The sequence below is a fragment of the Aptenodytes patagonicus genome, chromosome 6 (assembly GCF_965638725.1).
Source record: "Aptenodytes patagonicus chromosome 6, bAptPat1.pri.cur, whole genome shotgun sequence".
Taxonomy (NCBI): Eukaryota; Metazoa; Chordata; class Aves; order Sphenisciformes; family Spheniscidae; genus Aptenodytes; species Aptenodytes patagonicus.
This window is the reverse complement of record NC_134954.1, coordinates 18,699,861-18,719,514: the sequence shown is the minus strand read 5'-3', so window position 1 is coordinate 18,719,514 and position 19,654 is coordinate 18,699,861. Positions and strand designations below refer to the sequence as shown.

General features: G+C 37.2%; 1 protein-coding gene across 6 annotated transcripts in view; it reads right to left on the bottom strand.

The window, feature by feature from the left end:
• The window catches only part of PHC3 (polyhomeotic homolog 3), a 38,691-nt gene that overhangs the window by 18,532 nt on the left and 505 nt on the right, over window positions 1–19,654 (bottom strand). For 2 of the 6 annotated variants that reach the window (XM_076341379.1, XM_076341386.1), the window contains exons 2-11: window positions 16,722–16,869; window positions 15,816–15,974; window positions 14,306–14,383; window positions 12,555–12,713; window positions 10,139–10,237; window positions 7,245–7,485; window positions 4,868–5,745; window positions 3,236–3,386; window positions 1,916–2,169; window positions 904–1,060 (exon numbers count right to left, since the gene is read on the bottom strand). In XM_076341379.1, coding sequence (XP_076197494.1) covers window positions 904–1,060; window positions 1,916–2,169; window positions 3,236–3,386; window positions 4,868–5,745; window positions 7,245–7,485; window positions 10,139–10,237; window positions 12,555–12,713; window positions 14,306–14,383; window positions 15,816–15,974; window positions 16,722–16,847 — 2,302 coding nt within the window. In that variant the 5' untranslated portion in view covers window positions 16,848–16,869. The remainder of the gene's footprint in view (window positions 1–903; window positions 1,061–1,915; window positions 2,170–3,235; window positions 3,387–4,867; window positions 5,746–7,244; window positions 7,486–10,138; window positions 10,238–12,554; window positions 12,714–14,305; window positions 14,384–15,815; window positions 15,975–16,721; window positions 16,870–19,654) is intronic. The other 4 variants (XM_076341382.1, XM_076341383.1, XM_076341384.1 and 1 more) reach the window with 4 other exon arrangements.

Below are 19,654 nucleotides of genomic sequence, written 5' to 3'. Positions count from 1 at the left end.
TGCACTTCAGTACCATTCACCAAGGCAGAAACCACAGTAACTAACGAACTGCCATTGGTGTTGCTATCTTGAAAGTTCCTGTGAGAAAAGATCAGGGGAATGGACTGTTTTAATTAAGTGACAATTTATAATGCCTGGAGTGGGAAGCAGCTGAAGCACAGCTATGGTGACACTTGCTACTGCTCAGGACATGCTGTCCTGACTTTTTCCAGCCACTTCCCCAATGCAGACCTGTGGCAGTAGCAGACACTGCATTTGTCCCTTCTTACCCTGCTCACTGCAGTTTTGATATGAAAGAGGGAAAAGAACTATTTTAAGATAATGAAACTAAGAATTGCATTACGGCAAATTTAAACAGATCACCAGAAACAGCTCCTGTGCAATTGCTCAAGCTGTGGAAGAGAAAATCCAGAGGTGGCTGAAAAATTCTGGACTTTCAAATCCTGGATGAAATTATACAAAAATGTGAGTTAAAGAATAACTTGGCTTTTCTGGGCCAGGCCGTGGTTTAATTTCCATTTCATAACACTCATGAGGCTACCTACATTTGGGCTTGAACAGTAATAGTGGTGTAACACATCCCAAATAGTTGATTGCTGAGTTCTAAAAAATCCATGGTGATGATTATGTCAGATACTGCACGGGGAACTCAGTTTAGCTCATGAGTTGTGCCGGAGACCACTGTATTCTAAGCAGGACAAGTGCATAGTTTCTTGACATTTGTGTCTATCTACAGCAACTGCTGTTATGATGTGTAGCTAGTAAGAAACTATTTTCAAATGCTTTTATTAGAGATAGTGTAAAGACTGGAGAAAGATTCCAGAAGTACAGACAGGATGGGATTCTGTAATACATACAGAACTGAAGGGACAAAAAATGGATATTTAAACAAAAACTACAAACCTTCTGCAATCATATCCTCTATCTCTGTGTCCGACGAGTTGTCTGCATGTTTTGTATTCTGCAAGTCTGATTCAACACACACAACACTCATGATTTGACCCTCCACTAGCAATCTTTTTTCTGCAGGCTGTTCTACCAGCAAAGATGAACGATTTACCTATTGCAATAAAAGCAAAGCAACAGTGATTAACTGAAAAATGAGTAATTGAAAATATTTGCGACTTAGCAGTTGTAACGGAGACTAGAATCACAGTTTCTATTCCGTATCAATGAATCATTATTATATAGTACCAAAGCTCTAAATACCATTTCTCAAACAAATACAAAGATCCGCTCCTGCTCTGCAGAGTTTGCAATTACATTTAACAAAGGAAGAAACACATTCTATCTAGAGAAATGAAGGAACGGGAAAATGAGAGACACATTAAATTAGTTAATAAGGCAGGCTCATAGGTTTTAAACTGTCCATTTGTGGATCTAAAATTTTCAACAGCAATTCTTACCAGACACAGTACTAATCACACCAAGCTCAGTAAGGGGCTTGCCAGTGCTTTAAACAACAAAATTTTAACATTTTAGAATTTTGACACGGACTCATCTCAGAGGTTTAAATTAAGGTATCACTTAAATTGAGGTATCTAGGAGACAGACAAACGTAAAACAAAGTTATTGCAAATGGTAGCCTAAAATGACTCTCTGTAGTTATCTCCAGATATAGCCTATCTACTCAACTGTGTCTGTTTTCATTTAGTACCTTGTCATCCAGTGATACTGGCAAGCCAAACAGTAGCATGAATTCCGATTATATACGTAACACAATACAAACAGTATACAAGTATGCTGAATGCTGTAAGAAACAGGCTACCAATCAGTGGAAAAAAAGTCAAAACCAACATTTGAAAAATGATTCAAGATCTAAATAGCTACTAACCACAAATAACATCATCCTTAAAAATAGGGGTTTTTTTTCAAAAATTAGTAGTAAAAAATTCATAGCAACTTTTAGGCTTACAGGGAACGGCTCTAATCCCTCCTGAATCACAAAGCCTTCAATAACATGGGTCAGGATCTGTGGTTTAACAATTGCCTGTGGAGGTTTATTTTCTAGGCTAGGAATGCTATTGGGCATTGATGTGCTGTTGCTCCTTGTTGTTGCTGCTGGAAGCAAAAGAGGTGGTGGTGGAATAGAGGCATGTGAAGGATCAGATGGAGATTTAATTACTGAGGCACTGACTGATGATGTCACTGAAGGTAGTCCCCCATGTTCTGAAAAAAATAAAAAAGTATTATGTTTTTATCACTTACAGCCAACCGTTGGCTCAGAATTCTACAAATAAGAGATGATAAACACACCCATCTCTGCACCCATTATCCTGTAACACAGGCTTTTCCCTATGGTTTATAGATTTTACCTTCAAAACAAGACGGTTTTCCTTGACAGACTATTCCACAAACTAGCAGTTCTCATGTAAACATTTTCCTTTACTCAGACCTACTAACTATAAACATCGTTGGCCATTAATTACCTATACAAATCACAAATCCGTAAGTCAAAAGCAGAAACCAGTATTTTCAAACATTGGATTCTCAAGACTGAGCAGCTGAGGTATTGCTAAAGAGAGAATTTATTTTCAGGGATGCTTTGAGCCTCAGTAACCTGCAGGGTCACAAGTATATACAACATCAAGCCACTAAGCACCACTAAGCACCCAGTTATATGTATACACACTATACTATATAGAGAGAGTATATATTTGTATATTTAGCACATCGGGGAAGTTACATTAGTTTGCAGGACCACAATTGATACAGGCATGTATACCTTACAATTCACTGAAGAAAAATTTTCATTGGTAGCTTTTGCATTAGAAGAGCTCCTTACTGTGGCATATAAAAAAAGGCGTCAAAAAGAATCATACAATGCAGTCAACCATTCCAACAGCAACTTCTGATTGCTGACTCTAATTCTGCAAAATCAATCTTCACACCAGATCAGTCAGTGTATCTTGCCCATATCACACAGCTATAACTTAAAGATTAACTGAAGATTGACACTCCTGTTAAGATTTTAGTATGAAAGTATATGCTAAAGAGCTCAAATAAGCTTTTTCCATGCTACATGTTATCCAAATACATATATAAGACACCTTTGGGACTGAATAATTTGTTCTATCACATAGATTTCTAATATATTTCATAGTTTCTTTTACTTAAAAAATGATACCACTAGATTATAAAAAAGATCACAATCATAGATTTTTATTTTAAAACATCAGTAACTAGTAGAAGCTTCTAAGCAGAACAGCTGCCTTAGTTTGACATTTGTTCTCACCTGACAAAGGATCTTCTGAATTAAGTGCCTCTCCATTCCCCAAGGTTATGGCTGGTGGAGACAAAGTGGGTGGCGTAGGTGTTCTAGCCATATGGACACAATCTGATTCCTCGGGCATCTCTTCTTCACATACATTCTCCACTTGGTAAATCTGCATCCAACAAACTATTGCTTTAGAGAGATTTCCATTCTATCTTAATACCTTGAAAGAGTTGCATAAATACAGTTTTAAAAATAAATTACTAGTTAAAATATGCTAATCTCCTAATAAAATACTAGTTTCCAAACTGCATAGAAAACAATGAACTCTGGGGACATCACAATGTCTGAGAGCAAAATTAAAGTATTTTGTTACAAATAGCAAAATATAAAGAGGCACAGTTCTCCTATCAAACAGACCAGTGAACTTGACTTTCTCCAATGTCTTATCTTTATAGTTTACTGTATTGTTATTTACACACACATTTGTAGCTATTTAAACACTTCTGCAAAATACAAGCCTTGTAACATAATGACAAGTCTGCAAATTGTTCTCTATCTTGTACAGCAGTGTAATCAAACTGAGTATTTCAGAAGAGTACACCAAAACTATCAAGCATGAGTGCTTATAAGAGATTATAAGGTATTTTCCTCAAAACTATTAAAGTAAATTTACATGAATTACTAACAGCCAGTTTAGCAGATTAGGATGTAAAACACCACCTTGTCAGAAGCAAACCTGGCTTCTACTCTTTTGCCAAATTTCTACATGAAATATCAGAGAGTGGAGATTATCATTACCCTCTTAATATAAATTAAAAATAAACAGCACACCTTCTTCCTTAACCCATTGGTAGCCTGAAAAAAGCCTACAAAAGCTGTTGATTCTTTTGCTCACATTAATCTCCTTAGCATGTTACCACTAGAGCCTAGCAATGCCATCCTAAATGTCAGCATTATTTACATATCATTTTATTTCACTGATTTCACTGTACACGATTTTAGTTCAGTGTGAGTGAATCTGAAACCTTCAGTTACAAACTGCAGACGTCTGAGACTAACATTGAATTAAATTAAATGGCAGTGATAGGGAACATCAAGAAAGAATCAAAAATTCCCTTATTCTTTTATGAAGAGGATCTTTTCAATGTTAGTACAAAATTAGTTATCCAGAACTCTATTATCTTAATAATCTGCTATACACCTTCGCACCTAGTATAGAGATGATTCTCCTACTCAAAATTTCGATTGCCTATATTTTATTTGTATTAACATAAAGAGGTAAAAGCTTACAGTCCGTATGGTATATTTATCAAAATTCATTTTGACATAAGTGTTTACATGTATTTACTTGCTTTTTTAACTTTAGATATGCTGCAATTTCATTAAGAGGTAAGATTTTAGGTCAAGAAGTTGCACTTCCATGATTCTTGGTTGATAGTCTTGACTGATGATCCATTACAAAAAGCCAAAAAAAAAAAATCAGAGGAAAATGTCTAGTGTTTTCTTAAAACTCATTTCTGTAATCAACAGGTTTCTTCTGGCACTCTGTTTAGCACCTGGTTTAGCTCCCTCTGAAGTCAACGGGCCAGATTTACAGCTCTTTAGAGAAGCCAAGGATAAAGAATAAAGGACTGCAATATTACCACTTACCACTGGAGTTTCAATTGGTACCGATGGCTGCACCTGAAGATTTACTGCAACAGTCTGTGGGGGTGGAAGAGTTTGAAATGGCAGCTGGACCAAAGCTTCTGCAGCAGGAAGTTCTTCCTCAGAAACCAAAGTGTTTTGAACCAAAACCTGGCCCTGGGACAGAATTTCCGGCTGCACTTGTAAAGACTGCACAGACTGCAACGGCAGTTGTTGAATCTGGGTTGAAGATGTTGACAGCTGAGGAGGAGCTGCAAGAGGGATAGGTGTGGACTGCAAGGCTGAATATTGCTGGTGTGGTGTCGGGGACACTATCTGTTGGCCTGGGGAAACTAAGCTGGGCTGATCTACTGACCCTATATGTACAGTGGGGGAAGACGGAAGTGGAAGATGCGATGGAAGATTAAGTGGCTGTGCAATTGGTCGAACTGGATTGGTAGTAGTTTGCTGAGGAGCAGTCTGCTCTGGCTGAAGAGCTGTTGGCACAAGGGAGTTTGCCTGTGACTGAATAAGTGCTTGAGGGTGAATAATTATTGTGGGTGATTGACTAGGGGAGTGAGAAGGTGGAGGGGATACCACTACAGACTGCTGAGCTGACTGAGATGGCGTAGGAGATAGTGTCAGAGGTGGAGGATGGATGTGAATAGGTGAGCAATGAGACTGGACACTGCTGGGACCTGGAGGAAGACCATGGCTTGGGAGTGGTAGACAGTGCTGTGATGGAGGGGGTTCCTGACCCGAAGGAGTCTGAAGTGCAATTGGCTGGACTTGCTGCTGCTGTTGCAGTATCAGCTGATGATGGGAAATCTTTGGAGGTGGTGAATGAAGTGGGATGGGCTGATGTTTTACTAGAGAATGAGGTTGCAATGGAGAATATGAAGCTGTGAGGGGGGGGAAAAAAAGTGACAATTAGTATTTATTTCTTTAAGTCCAGAGAACATTATAAAAATATTAAAAGAAAGGAAGTTTTTACTTTAAAGTAAGACCAGCACAACTTTTTGAACCCTTCGGATCTATGTTTAGAAATATCTTCTTTGACAGCATATAGTACACAGGAACAATTTATTAGGGGAATATATCAATTTCCAAAGCAAAATGCAGCAATGAATAAAGGAACATAGCCATGCTTTTTACATATATACACACATATATGTACTTTCTATATGAAAGAATCTAAACTTATCTTTTTGGTGCTAGTTCTAAGATTATTGCTGATCCAGCCTTCGCTTATTTAAGAATTTAATGCAATTTTAAATGGATTTAACCTTTGCTTTGAAACAGACTGGAATGGAAGAGATAAGCATGTCACAATCACCAGGATTTGTTGATAACTGCTAAGTTATAGTTTAGGTAATAAAATTTTAAGAGACTAAACAAAATTCCAAGAGTTCAGTATGAATTAAAACCTTTCAAAGTATTTGCCTGAACTTGAACACACAAACTGAAAGGTATGAATCTAAAAATAGTGCAGCTTCCAGAGATATCACATCACCTTTAAGTGAACCAGTGACTCACTAGTAACTCCTTACAGCACATGCACACATTTTCCTCCACATGCAAACCGCTTGCTTTGACTTTTCCACTTGAGAAACTACTCACTTATGTTGCCTTTTTTATTATTTATTCTGCTAGTGAAGATGGATTTTTTTTCCTTACAGAAGTGAGTTCTAAGAGCATCAGGACTCAACACTTCAAGAATGTCTGCCTTGCAGTCTTAGTCCATCTCCAAAAGCTGCCATTAAGCCAAGCTAAATTCCACAGAATTCAGACCAATTGTCTAGACTATCCTTGTTCTTTCAAAATAAGGAAGCTAAAATGCAAATACATTGCATGCAATGTAAATGCTATCTAGCCAACTGCATGCTTATTTTGATTTCTCTCTTAATACAATATACCAAGATTCTGGGACACTATTACCTATGGATTTATAAAAGTACTTGACATAACAACATTCTGATGACACAGAGAAGACAGAGAAAAAAAAAGAACCAACAAAATAGATTTTGATGAGAGCAAGAGGCTTGAGATGGTTTCAGCCCACGTACTGCTTTCCAGAGATTGGGGACGACGTCCTGACAATGAGCATACAGAGAGACCAGTAATGAGAATCATGTTTGAACTGTGATTCAACTGCATATTGCAATTGCTATATTGTGCTTGTATTGTGACTTAAGAACATTGCTGTTATCACTCTGCTAAATCAAAATCCTGTGTAACATCCAATATCAACAAATAAGTAAATTTACTATCAAACATTAAACTCTCTTCATGTGGAATATCTAAAAGAACACAGTCAAAGAGCATTGGACTCTGACAGAACCATAACATACCGATTAACTTCAATTAAAATAACTTTCTTATAGCTCCATTTTCATCCTACCTGGTGTTATTAAGTGATGTATGCTTGATGTCCGTGTGACTGGTGTACTCCGACACTCTGGAGTTGGGCTTTCGCCTTTTCTATTGCTTTCTGATGGATCTGGTTGGCTGCCCTTGGAACTGGTTACAGGTTTATTAGGGCACAGAGACAATGACTGAGTTTGACTGCTGCTCTTTGGTGGGCCATTCTGTGAACTTGACAATACACCCAACTTCTGACTGCGCAATGTCAAGTTCTGAACCTGGGAAATGAGCAAAATGGGAAAAAACCCAAACCATATAAACATCTATGACAAACACCAGGCAAAAATAGCAAAAAAAAAATGTTGTGTAATGCTTCTCATCCTATGTGATCAAAATACCTGAGAAGTTAAAAATCTGCATATCAAAGTATCTTTTAAGCCACAAAATTTAGAGAAGAATAGTGATCTTGAATTACTTCAGTGATAAAGAAAATACAGGAAAGTTTTCTCTTATTGAACGTTTAAAAGAAATGGAAATTGTTCATTACATTAATTTGAATTAAAACTTGCATTTTTTCTCTTTTATTGTGCCTTCAAAGTGAACGACACAAGGCATCTTAAGCAAATGCAATTTTATTTTTATACAGACGCTGCAGAAGTGCAGTGGTCTGTAAGTATGTTTGCAGAGACTAACATAAACCAGAGCCTTGGGTAGTCAATGGGACCAGAATCTGCTGTACGTTATCCATGTCTTAACAAACACATGCCCTTTATTTCTACGGCTATATTAATGTACCTTTTCATCATGACACCTCCAGTAACACATGAAACAAAAGGTTTCCCTTCTGAAATGTAAATCAGTCAGTGATTACTTTCACTAATGTCTGTTATACCACAGCAAGATTCCGGGCAGAATGATCCCAGCTTTCCAATCCTACATGCTGAGCTAGAATTTTATTTTCAAGGATAAAGACTACCCTCGTAGCACTAATTTACGTCATACTTTACATGAAAAAGAGGACTAATTATTATCACCATCTGCTACTTTGATTACATAATCCCTTCCTCATTCAACAGTTAGTACTTGTGTAATGAACAGCTAGTTGACATTTTACTTCTCAGTGTTCAGTGTGTTACCACAGGATGCATCTGAATCCTGTTCTGAAGACAACAGTATTTGTTTCCTTATTGGCATGCACGAGGCGTTTACTGCAATCCTATCTCTGTGAGTACAAATCAACCTTCAGCACACCTTAACAGATAAGAGAACTAATCTGAGATGTCCAGGTCATACATGAGGGGGACACATATGAAAAGAAAAAAGTATGAAAGCAGAAGGGAAGAAGAGTAAGTAGGAGAGAAGTGTCAGTTTACCTAATGGGCCATGTTAGGTGAGCCACTGAGACACTGCTAATCATTGATGCATTTCTGAGTTTCTCTGATATTTCTACATGGAAGACAATATTGTGAGATCACTATACTGTACCTTCACAAACATCTTGGCTAAGTGTAATATACACACCTACGTATATAACCAAATGCATTTTTTTCTTACTAACTGGCATTGCCTGCTTGCTCAGGTTTGCTTACACGGTAAACAAAGACATTTCTCTAAACCCAGCTGACTGAAACCTAAGGACATATTTATCACAAGGTAAGAAAAATAAAGTGTACCAGTGTTAAAGCTTTTCCATTGCCTCACTGACTATGAATGAAACTGGATCTTTGCAATGTCATTGCTGCTATAGAAACTACCAGACAACCAAGGTTAACAACATCTGGCAATAGGGCAGTACTGAACATTGAGAGGGGAGAGGAACAGCTCAAGTTTGGCAGGGTCACCACAGCAGCTCATCTGACTGAATAATGCTCTATGGTCTGGGGTGAGATTCTATTGTCCCTCTGCAATGATGTCTCAGGAAGTTGCACAGCTGGGCAGACTTGTGCAAAGTGGACCTCTAAAACCCTGCAGTACAGAAGGACCAAGACTATAAAGTGATATGCTTTATTGACATCTCTACCTTGAACGCAAAAGACAAAGATACAAATGCAAAAAGAGCTGCTAGCCCATCCAGTAACCTCTCTGCACTTTCAAACCTGATCTGCAGAATCTGGAGGAAAGAGAGGCAGCTGTGATAAAGGCTTATGAGGCATGATAACTCCAAGACTGAAAGAGCAGTCTGTCTTTTCAACGAAGGCTCAACTGATGAACTTAACATTGTGAGCTTGCTGAACAACATCCTTCATAAACACACAGCTGGATTCCAGCAAGCTCTGCCCACCTCACATACCTACTGAAAAGCAAAGGGAAGGCAAGCTTCAATAATTTACCATTATCTCAGAACAGTGACACATCTTTAAGGTCTTCAAATCTATTAGAATCTTCTGAAGGGGTAAACAAACATAAGGTCAGAGAACATTCAACTGGTATAATTTACTTGGATTTCTAAAAGGTTCCTAAACAAGGTCCGTTTATCAAAGACTTTTAAAGAAACTGCTACGATAGAAGAGAAGATCTCTCATGAGAGAATAAATCTGGTAGATAAATGTTCACTTTTCACAGCGGAAGACTGTGACTAATATGTTCTGTAGCGATCTGTGCTATGCCATATATTTTTTCCAGATGTTATACAAATATGTTGAGCAGTGAAAAGGTGATACAAGTTCAGCTGATAACATGAAGCTATTCAAGGTAATAAAGATGAGAGCTAATTACAAAGACCTAAAATATCATATCCAGGATCCAAATTTTACATATAACATGATCACCTCTAAATGTGTGATGATGGCAAACAGAAGACACTGAAGTTGTACATAACCAGTACCCATCAGTAGTTTTTATAAGCAAGAAAATTTAAGCACAATGTTTCCTTACTTTTCAGTTTTGGCCCACTCTACTGGACATACCTTTAATAGATTTGCGCAAGCTCACCTGAGTAGCTGCAGACTGACAGGAAGATGAGGAAGATGATGAGACAACGGGAATGTCAGACTGGACAGCAGCCACAGTGGTTGCAGGAGTAAAAATAAGCTGTTAAGCAAGAAAAAATATCTGGTAACAGACTGAAACTTTGAAAATATGTGAAAGAAATGCAATATTTTAAAGAGAGATACATAACCTACATGTAGTGATGTACAGCTTCTAAGATTTACTTTTTTACTTTTAGATGAACTTACTCAAAGAACAATTTATCATGATAGTTTAAGTAAATAAAACTAAAAGATAATGTAAAATAAATATAATAATGTAAAATATTTGTTCTACATATTAAGAAAAATTTTTCATATATATACACACACCTATCATCTTTCATACAAACATTTTAAAGAGGACTTTCTCTCCAATATTACAAATGAGTGAAACAAAGGCAAAAAATGTCAAGAGAGCAGCCCAATATCTACTATATTAAAGAAAGAGAACTTAGATCTTCCAATCTGTCAACATGTTATTTAACAAGCAGAGTTTTTATATGAACTTTAACTATGTTAATTAAGTTTCATAGCAAGAACAGGTATCATACAACCAACCTGAAATTACTAACTTCAGAATACCAGCATACCTAACGATCACTAATTTCTTTATAGGCAATATAGCAAAGACAAGCTTTATGGAAGGCTTTGAAGAGAGACCATTAGTTAGTCTCCCATATTTTTAAAGAGAGCTCAACTGCGAAGAGCAGCTAAGAAGAAAACATGAAGGTTTTTATCTGGAATTGAACTGAGCTGGTGATGAAGCTGTTATGAGCTAGCTAGAGATAAGAGCTGACCTTTTTACAGAAAATGAAAGGTCTTGTTGATGAAGAAAAATACGTGACTTTTAGTATGTTAGCTGGAAACACTGAAGGACAGGTATGATATTCGAACTACTGAGGCTAGCAAAATGATCTTGCAATACCACTCTAAACAGAAACTAATAGGGTAAATTTCTCTCTTGAAACTGGGGCATAAAGCAGTTATTCAAATAAGCATGGGTTTTGACATTGAGAGTCTGGATGAAAATTTAGTGTAAATGAATAGAAAAACTGTATCAATAATCATTGAGAGAGATTGCCGCTACAAAAACCAGCAATGTCATCCTCATATTGCTTCAGCTACTAAGTTGTTAAAGCATATTGAAAGGCAGTGACATGAAATGAATTCATAATTCCTGTTCTGTTAAATAGTACTAAGTGCATTCAGCATCTAGCTTTCCTTACAAACCAGAGACTCAAGAAATCCTTTCACTGGCAAATGGATAAACAGTTGTTTGATCTTTAAATCCTTATCTTCAAGTTATACTACTTTTTCAATAAACATCGTAGGAAAACAATAGCCAAAGAAAAACTCAACACAGCGTAACAGCATTGCTGTGCATGCCTAAGAAAAATCTCAGAAAAAGAACAAAGGATGACTTTTCCCAAACATACTTCATAGGTGCGATTCCTGCAAGAACTCATGCCTGCATCTAATTTTATATACCACTGCAGTCATGGACCTCTAGCTCTGAATCTCAGTGTAGCATAACAGTGATTCTTCCTGCTTCATATAGTTGAACGTAATACTCTAGAAAGCTCTGGTCATCAACTCACACAAGCCATAATAGTGTCTTTGGCCTTTACCAAGTGCTGATCGGTACCTGAGGATTCATATACAACTTCAGTAATTTCTATGAAATCCCACACAGATTGTAAGGTTCAATTCATATGACACTCGCTAGAGAAAGTATTAAATAAAAAAAAAAAAAAAATCACTAAACAGATTTTTCCGAGTTGCCCATTAGGAAATGGAAATGCCATATTGACAGGAAACTGCAAGAATCTAATGAGTTTCACATGAATCCAAAGAGAATGAAAGCTATATATCTAACTTGAATTCCAGAGACAATAATGCAAAGAACAATCTTAGTTAAATAGAAGTAAATTTTAATTGAGTCGGAACTCTGAATGTTACCAGTGCATTGGAAAACAATCTACCTTGAATATAGACAGACTCCAGTATTCCCTTCTACATAGCCAGAAATGACAGGTGCTCTTTTTCCATTTTTCCCATGTTTGATCAATTTAATAATTGTAATACGACCAGGCTAAAAACTCTTGAGCAAACTTCACCAGAGAACTAAGCTACAGCAATTTTTTTACTTCTGATGTCTACAGTGTTTCAGAAGATAGGTATTCACAAATTAGTGACTAAATTCTCAATGCTATCTGAAGCGAAAGAAAAATATTTATAAATAATTTATAGAAACAAAATAAAAACTGAAACGGTTAAGGTGGTAGTTTGGTTTTTTCTTGGGGGGGGAGGGGGGTTGGGGGTGTGGAGACAACAGGGACAGACCAAAACCAAGCTTAAGAACTGTAATCAAAACTTACCATTTGAGCTCGTAGATACATTTGAGCCTGGCTTGCACTCAGGGTTGGAGAGGTGCTCCCCAGCAACATAGTCTGTTGGGTAATACTGCTGCTGGTGGTGTTGGAGGTCTGTGAACGGCTTATTATCTGTGCAGGTGTAGGAGAGGTGGAGAGGTTAATCTAAGGAAACAAAAATATTGCTTCTGTCATGGAAATTCATTCATCCTAGGGTCTAAAGCCAGAAAACCTTTAACAAAAATAGCAGGGGCAGTTGAAATCTCTGAACTGTAAAGATATCAAAAATATATTGAGCCAATCATCACAAAACTGGATTCTGGCAAGATTGTACATTTTCATTCTTAAACTGCAAGCAACCGTTTAGCAGTAAATAATAATAAGCAGTTACGAGTATAAAAAATATTATGAAGTCTGAAAAATATACCTCATAAAAATATACATTTACAGAATATGTAGTGTGAGCTTGCAATATTTTAAGAAAAACACCTGAATTTTAATATTTAAGCATCTTTAAATGTTTCTATTATCTGACTGGACTGATATCTTCTGTTATGCTTGTTATGCGTCCTGATCAGGACACTTCCTTGTGCTGCCATATATGGACTTTGATTCTTCATTCTACATATGCACATTTAAAAATGACCAGAAACTAAAACTTGCTAGAATTTCATATTGAATGCTCCTGAACAATTGCTCTTTAGCATCTTCTCAAACACAAGCTGTTGTGTTTTTGGTTTGGTTTTTCTTCCTTTTTTTTTAATAACCAGTCTAACAGAGTTAAGTGCCCAGCTCTTTTTCATCAATTACTCAAAAGATTTCCTTGAAAAATCCCAGCCCAATTATTATGTTAGTTTAACATCAGACATCTTGAAAGACTTTCCCTCCTAAATTTAATGAATGAATGATTTTACTTCTAACAACTGTAAGCCAAAGCAATGTTATGAGAGCTTAAAAAAATACAGTTAAATCACTGAAGCTATGCACTGAAGTCATGAACAGCTTGAGGGCATGATTAATAAAAGCAGGATGTCTGTAGGACTAACAAAGTCCTACTCAAGACAACTGTAGAACTGTACATAAGAGACTGTGCAAATTACATGTTTGAAGATGCCTCTTAAAGAAATACAGCGTGAACTGAACACAGAGCTGCTAATAACTGAAACCTGAGCACATGCCTAGAATATGGATAAAGTAATTGAACGTGCATAAAAGATGCATGATAAAAGATGATAATCAATAAAAGAATGAATGCTATAAACATTTAATCAGTTTCATATATATATGTGAGCATTGACTTGGATTCTTTAGATTTGGTGCTCTTTAATCACTGATGCACAGTTATGATTTTAACCTACAATAGTGCCCTGAATAAAGAAACTAATACGAAGAATCCACTAAGAAATCATGTAAGAGATGAAAGCTCAGGGAGTGACTCCTGCAGCGGTCTGAACAGTCACTAGTGCTTGCGGAGTGAGCAGCTGCCCCTCAGAGCACCAAGAGTGGGCTGGGACTGGGGAAGCCTCCAACACTGGCCAGCAATGATAGCGGCTGGCAGCATGCATCAGGATGACTGGCGGATGCTGGAAGCGCAGCCAACACTTACTACAGAGTTGTCATACTTCTATTTACTGTTTCTGTAATACCACTTTTAACCACACAAATTTAAATACTAAAATCTTTTCTGTTTTTCCAAGTAGTTCTATAATAACCAAGAGGGGTTGAGAATGGATGGAGGGCTTTGTTCAGTTACGTACCGAGGTCTGCGACATGCTTGACTGCTGAGTGACACTCCCAGTGGGGGAAGTACATTGCCTCCCACCTGACAGGCTTGCCTAAATAGCAAGAATATGTGTCAAATATTGAAATCAAAAAGTGTTTAAGTGATGTTCATATTATTGCATAAACCATCAGAAACATCCCTCTCTACCATTACCTTTTCTCTGAGTTAACAGTACAAATGCTTTACTCAGTGGAATTAGTTTTCAGCAAAGTGCACTCTGCACTACGGAATGCTACCTGCAAGGTGCTAAATGCCTTGAATTCCTACCCGATTTCAGGCACTCAGATTCTTGCAGATCAAGACTTGAACAAAAACTATCAGAGGTAAAGTCTATCAAACTGTTAATGATGGAGCTAACTGATCAGCTCACTACCTATGATGCTCAGAACTTAAAATGTGACATCATTAAAAAGTGTCATTATTAAAACTCACATCACAATTTTTATTATGATTAGAATCCTCTAAAAATAAAACAAACTTTATAAATGCTGTAAAGAACACCCTCATATTCTAGAATGTTAATTTATGTATGCACATCTAGTGTCTATAACAGTAGGCTATTCCAGCCCTTCAGATGAATACAGGGACAGTGGTTTAGATTTCTGTATTAACAGACTGCACACCAAAACTTCTTAGCCTTCCTCAATCTGATTTTCTTTGCTCTGTCTCGGTAACTGTATATGCACATACAAATCCGTCACAAAAAAATGACAAATCAATATATTACCACAATCTACTGAAAAAAGTATGGAAGAAAAAGCAAGGAGCATAGAAGAGTCAGTCCCAGTTCTGACAACAAACAGCTATATCCCTGAAGTCTTTAACTCCGTTTTAGCATTTCCGTGTGTAAAATCATTAACAACCACCTATCTCTGCAAGATCTCAATCCAAGGTCAACTGAGGTCAAAGGAAATCTTCCCACTGCTTGAGTTTTCAAAATGGGTCTCCTCCAGTGTTCACTAATGTTAAAAGCTGTGCTTCAAAAATGAAATGTCATTTACTTCCTACATTTCCACACTCAGAGTTAAAACTGAATTTTGCCATTACTTATAATGCAGCCAGATGTGTGGCAAAACACACTGATACCAGATGTTCATTATTTTTATTTGATCTCACTAAGATACATTGCTATTCATTGCTTTCCCCATCAACTTTTAGAGACAATCATGGGATGAAGATTGAAGTAGTCTACTTTTAATATTTGTTTTATTACTGTTTGATGATTTACATGATGCATTATAATGTATGCAATAAAGCATGGAATGGTCGCCTACTGGAGCACTTATAACACTGGACAAAATCCTCCAAATAGTTTGGAGGAAGATACAATTTAAAATAACAAAGTCATTAAAATATAACAGTGAATTACTGTGAGGCATTAAGCTCAGGCACTTAAGCTGTTATTATGTTTGACAATGCTCTAGAATTGTAGTCCTACTCTATAAAGTAGTACACCATTCTTTTTCAGCAATCTTCGCTCTCACCTGTGGTACAGTTGCCAGACTCTGAAATTGGGTACTGCTTAAGTGCTGCTGCTGCAAAGCAGCAGTCTGCAGCATTAGATGCTGCTGTTGGGCTGCATACATCTGCTGGAGGTACTGAGCAGCTGAGCTAGGAGGACGATGCAAGGCCTGCTGAATAACCTGTGATGAATCAGTAGGTAATTAATTACAATTACAAAGTACACACCATGCTGACATGATGCTGAAGGAAATAAAACCAAATTAATTCTTTTCACACCAGTTATGTAATACTGAACTTGCTCCATCACTGTTCTCAACCAAGTCACAGAACATAGTCAACATAAATATATTCATGTTTTCAAGGAAAGCCTGACAATCAGCTGACAATACAGCATCATTCCTAACACAACATCCAAGCCTCTTAGGTTCTTGTCGACAAGTCCTACGTAATGTTTCGCTTTTTGAAAGATCAGGATAGCATGAGAGACTCAGTTATCACACCCAACAGAATGGACCGTACAGAGTTCGAGGAGACCTAATTTAAAGAACAGCAAGAGGGGGCTGGATCCAAAGCAGTTACACACAAAGATACCTCTGGATCCCAGTAGTCAATGTTGGTCAAACAAACAGCTTTATTTTGTGAAGGCTTATGTTAATAATACATACCCTTAGGGAATGGCCAAAAAAACAAGCTTTCTAGCATAGCATTTCCCCCTCCCTTATTTGAGAGGCAGGCCTGTACCCTGCACTATTCTTAGGTGGTCTGACACCCTCTGGTAAACAATATCTTCTGAAAACCAGTTAGTCAGATACTGAGAAAGAAGACAGCAATTAAGAATGGAAAATTAATCTTGCGTAAAGTATTGTGCAATGCCTGTACTTGAGAGCACTGTACAGTACAGGAAAGAGTATCTCATAGCCCAGTACCTGGACGGCATGCCTGTCAGAGCCGCTGTAGACAGATATTTGTGGCAGCTGTGTCCGGGAAGTGGAGGTGGTAGTGACAGTAGTTGTAGATGCAGAACACGTTGTTGTGTTTGGTTCATTCTCCATAGCTGTGCAGTGTTCGTCCAGCCTGGCAGAATTGAAATAGAAGTGGATAGAATAATGGGCAATTTTCAAATGGCTAAGTTTGTAGGATTTCTATTACTTGATGGGATTTGTTGAGAGATGCAGTTACAATCTTCTAAGATCTGTCAAGAATAGCAATAGGTGAACAATTTAGGAATACACACAAGACTTCCAGCAAGCTACACAAGAGTACTGCCATATCCCTCTTCTTCACAGCATAGCACAGAAACTGCTGGCTAACCATTCTGTACATTTAGCAAAACATTCTTGGCAAAAATCACTGGTGGCATGCTCTATTTGGAAAGAGATGGAAAGGATGTAGAGAAAAACGCTTTTACTTTTTACAGCAATACCTCCCAAAATACAGCAACAGTCAAGGAAGAAACTACCTGTTTAAGCATCTCTGCTGATTCCTCCCCAGCCTTATGAGACTTCCCTCTGTTGCAGAGTACAGTCTCTCTCCCAAAATGTCATCTTTAAAACTGAAATGACTTGCATATCTCAATATACAAGGTGTGTTTACTTTAGTTTCTTTTTCAGTATTAGTATTATGATTAACAGGAAATTGCATAGTTGCTGTTTATTGCTTTTAAAAGGATGTTAAAAAAACAGGTGGGGAGAAGATGTGTTTCTTTCTTACAATAAAGAAGGGGTCAGAAAAATAATCATTGAGAGAGCTGCAATGTCCTAGGAAAAAAGCAGCATTGCCAAGTGCTTAACAAACCGCCCATTGGATGCTGCATTAAACAGGAACATAATTAGGAGTTTCAACTCACACAGCTGAAAGCAGAATGCAATGCTATCAGGCTGCTACCGTCACCTCTCAAAACATGACTACTTTGCAAGTAGAGAACTGCACATGATGCCGTAGCTCCTGATTACTTGGAATAGCTACACTTTTAATAGATATGTGGTCACCTAAGGACCTCACACCTATCATTGTATTGTATATCTGCATATGTTTTGCCATCAAAGAAAATTCATGGCAATAAAGCATGCTTTAAAAGCAGAGATCCCTACTATTAGAACTGAAGAAAAAAATTATGGCTTTGTTGTTAAAAATTCAGATCTGTTGTGCATTATTGATGCCATTTGTCTACCTACATTAGAGCACAAGTTAACACACATGGTTAACCACTTCAATTGCAATAAAAACAGCATCACTTCTAAAACCACTTTACATTAATTTCACATAATGCTAATGAAAAGTACCTTGAAAAAACTCCTGTCTCCTGCAACCAGATAAATTAGCCTAAGAAAACAACACTGGATGTTTAATTTCCTTCATTCTCAGCCACGTTTTAGATGTATTATTAGTGAGATGTGCAATGTATCCCACTCTACTAGCTATTCCATCAGGAGTTCACCCCATGAGAGCTGTTAATCCTTTAGCTGAAAGTGTCTCATCTTCAAAAATAATTTTGTCATCGCCCAAGTTGTTCCCGCAATGGATGTACAACGAAAACAGGAAGGAGCTCCTGAACTTTTGTTCAGCGTGGCCTGGCACTGGGGTGCATCTCCAGTCCTCCTCTAACACCTCACTTAGAGCCAATAAGAGATGCCACCCCTCAGTCCTACAGCAACACAAACACCACACAGCACAGCACTAACACACAGAAATAGCGTGCCCTCTCTCGGCTGAGGAACAGTAAAGTGTTTCAACAGATGACACTTGTTAGAAACCTCTTCTCTAAGTGAGAAGTGCAATGTTTAAGGGAGAAGAGGAAATACATAAAGGGTGGTTGTTTTTAGCAAGGAAACCAAGAATCCATTACAATTTAGCAGGTGGATATTTTATGACAGAAAGCATAAAAGCCATTACAGACTTAAAATCAGACTGCCTTTACAGTGTCGCTTTCATTTACTTTACAACGCTGTATATGCAGAGACCACTTCTAGTTATAAAAAAAAAAATCTCAGATATAATTGAAAATAATCTTCTGAAATAGTTCATTAAGTACTCAACAAAATCAAAAAGGCAAATCTCCTAACTTATAGTAAAATTAGTTTTGTTAAATGTATGACTAGGACCATACAATGATGTTGCCTGTGAACAACTTAAACTCCAAAGAACCCCTGTAATGCAAAGTTTTAGAAATTGCACTGAACTCCGACTTTAAAAAAACCACTGTGCATTTAAGTAACCCCAAAATACAAAGCACAACAGAAAACTATATTGAAAATCAGTATTTATTCAAGTAGTAACAGTATGAGACACCACGTAATTTCAAATTACACTGTGCATAATGTAAATATTCAGAAGTTTTGTTCTCTTTATATTTTTTGGTCAAAGCAAATATGTAAAAATAATGTAAAAAAAAAAATACCTGCTATTGTTAAACTACCTTCACAGTGGATACGCATGTCACTACTACTGTTTTAGAAAGTTTGACTTTTGGTAAATGCCATGGTAATAATGAACACTGCTGACAATCTGCAACCATAAGTGGTATTAGAAAATAGGGTTGGTTTTGGTTGGTTTGTTTTTATTTTTTTACATATACAGTTTATTCTTATTCTTTCCATTCATGACCTCTCCTTACAACTGCAAGGGTACAAAACACAGAAAATAAATGAAAATTTCCTCCAAGTCTAATCCCTACAGACATTTTCGTATATGACTGAAGGCTCCAAAATAAGCCCTCTCTCTTTCCCTTCACTCTAGCTACAGTATAGGCCAACCTTGCCCAAACCTTGGAGTTTAGTGCTTTTGGTTAAAAAAACCCAACCAACCAAACAAAAAAAAACCCCAAAAACCTAGAGTTGAAACTATGCTCTGCGGAAATACA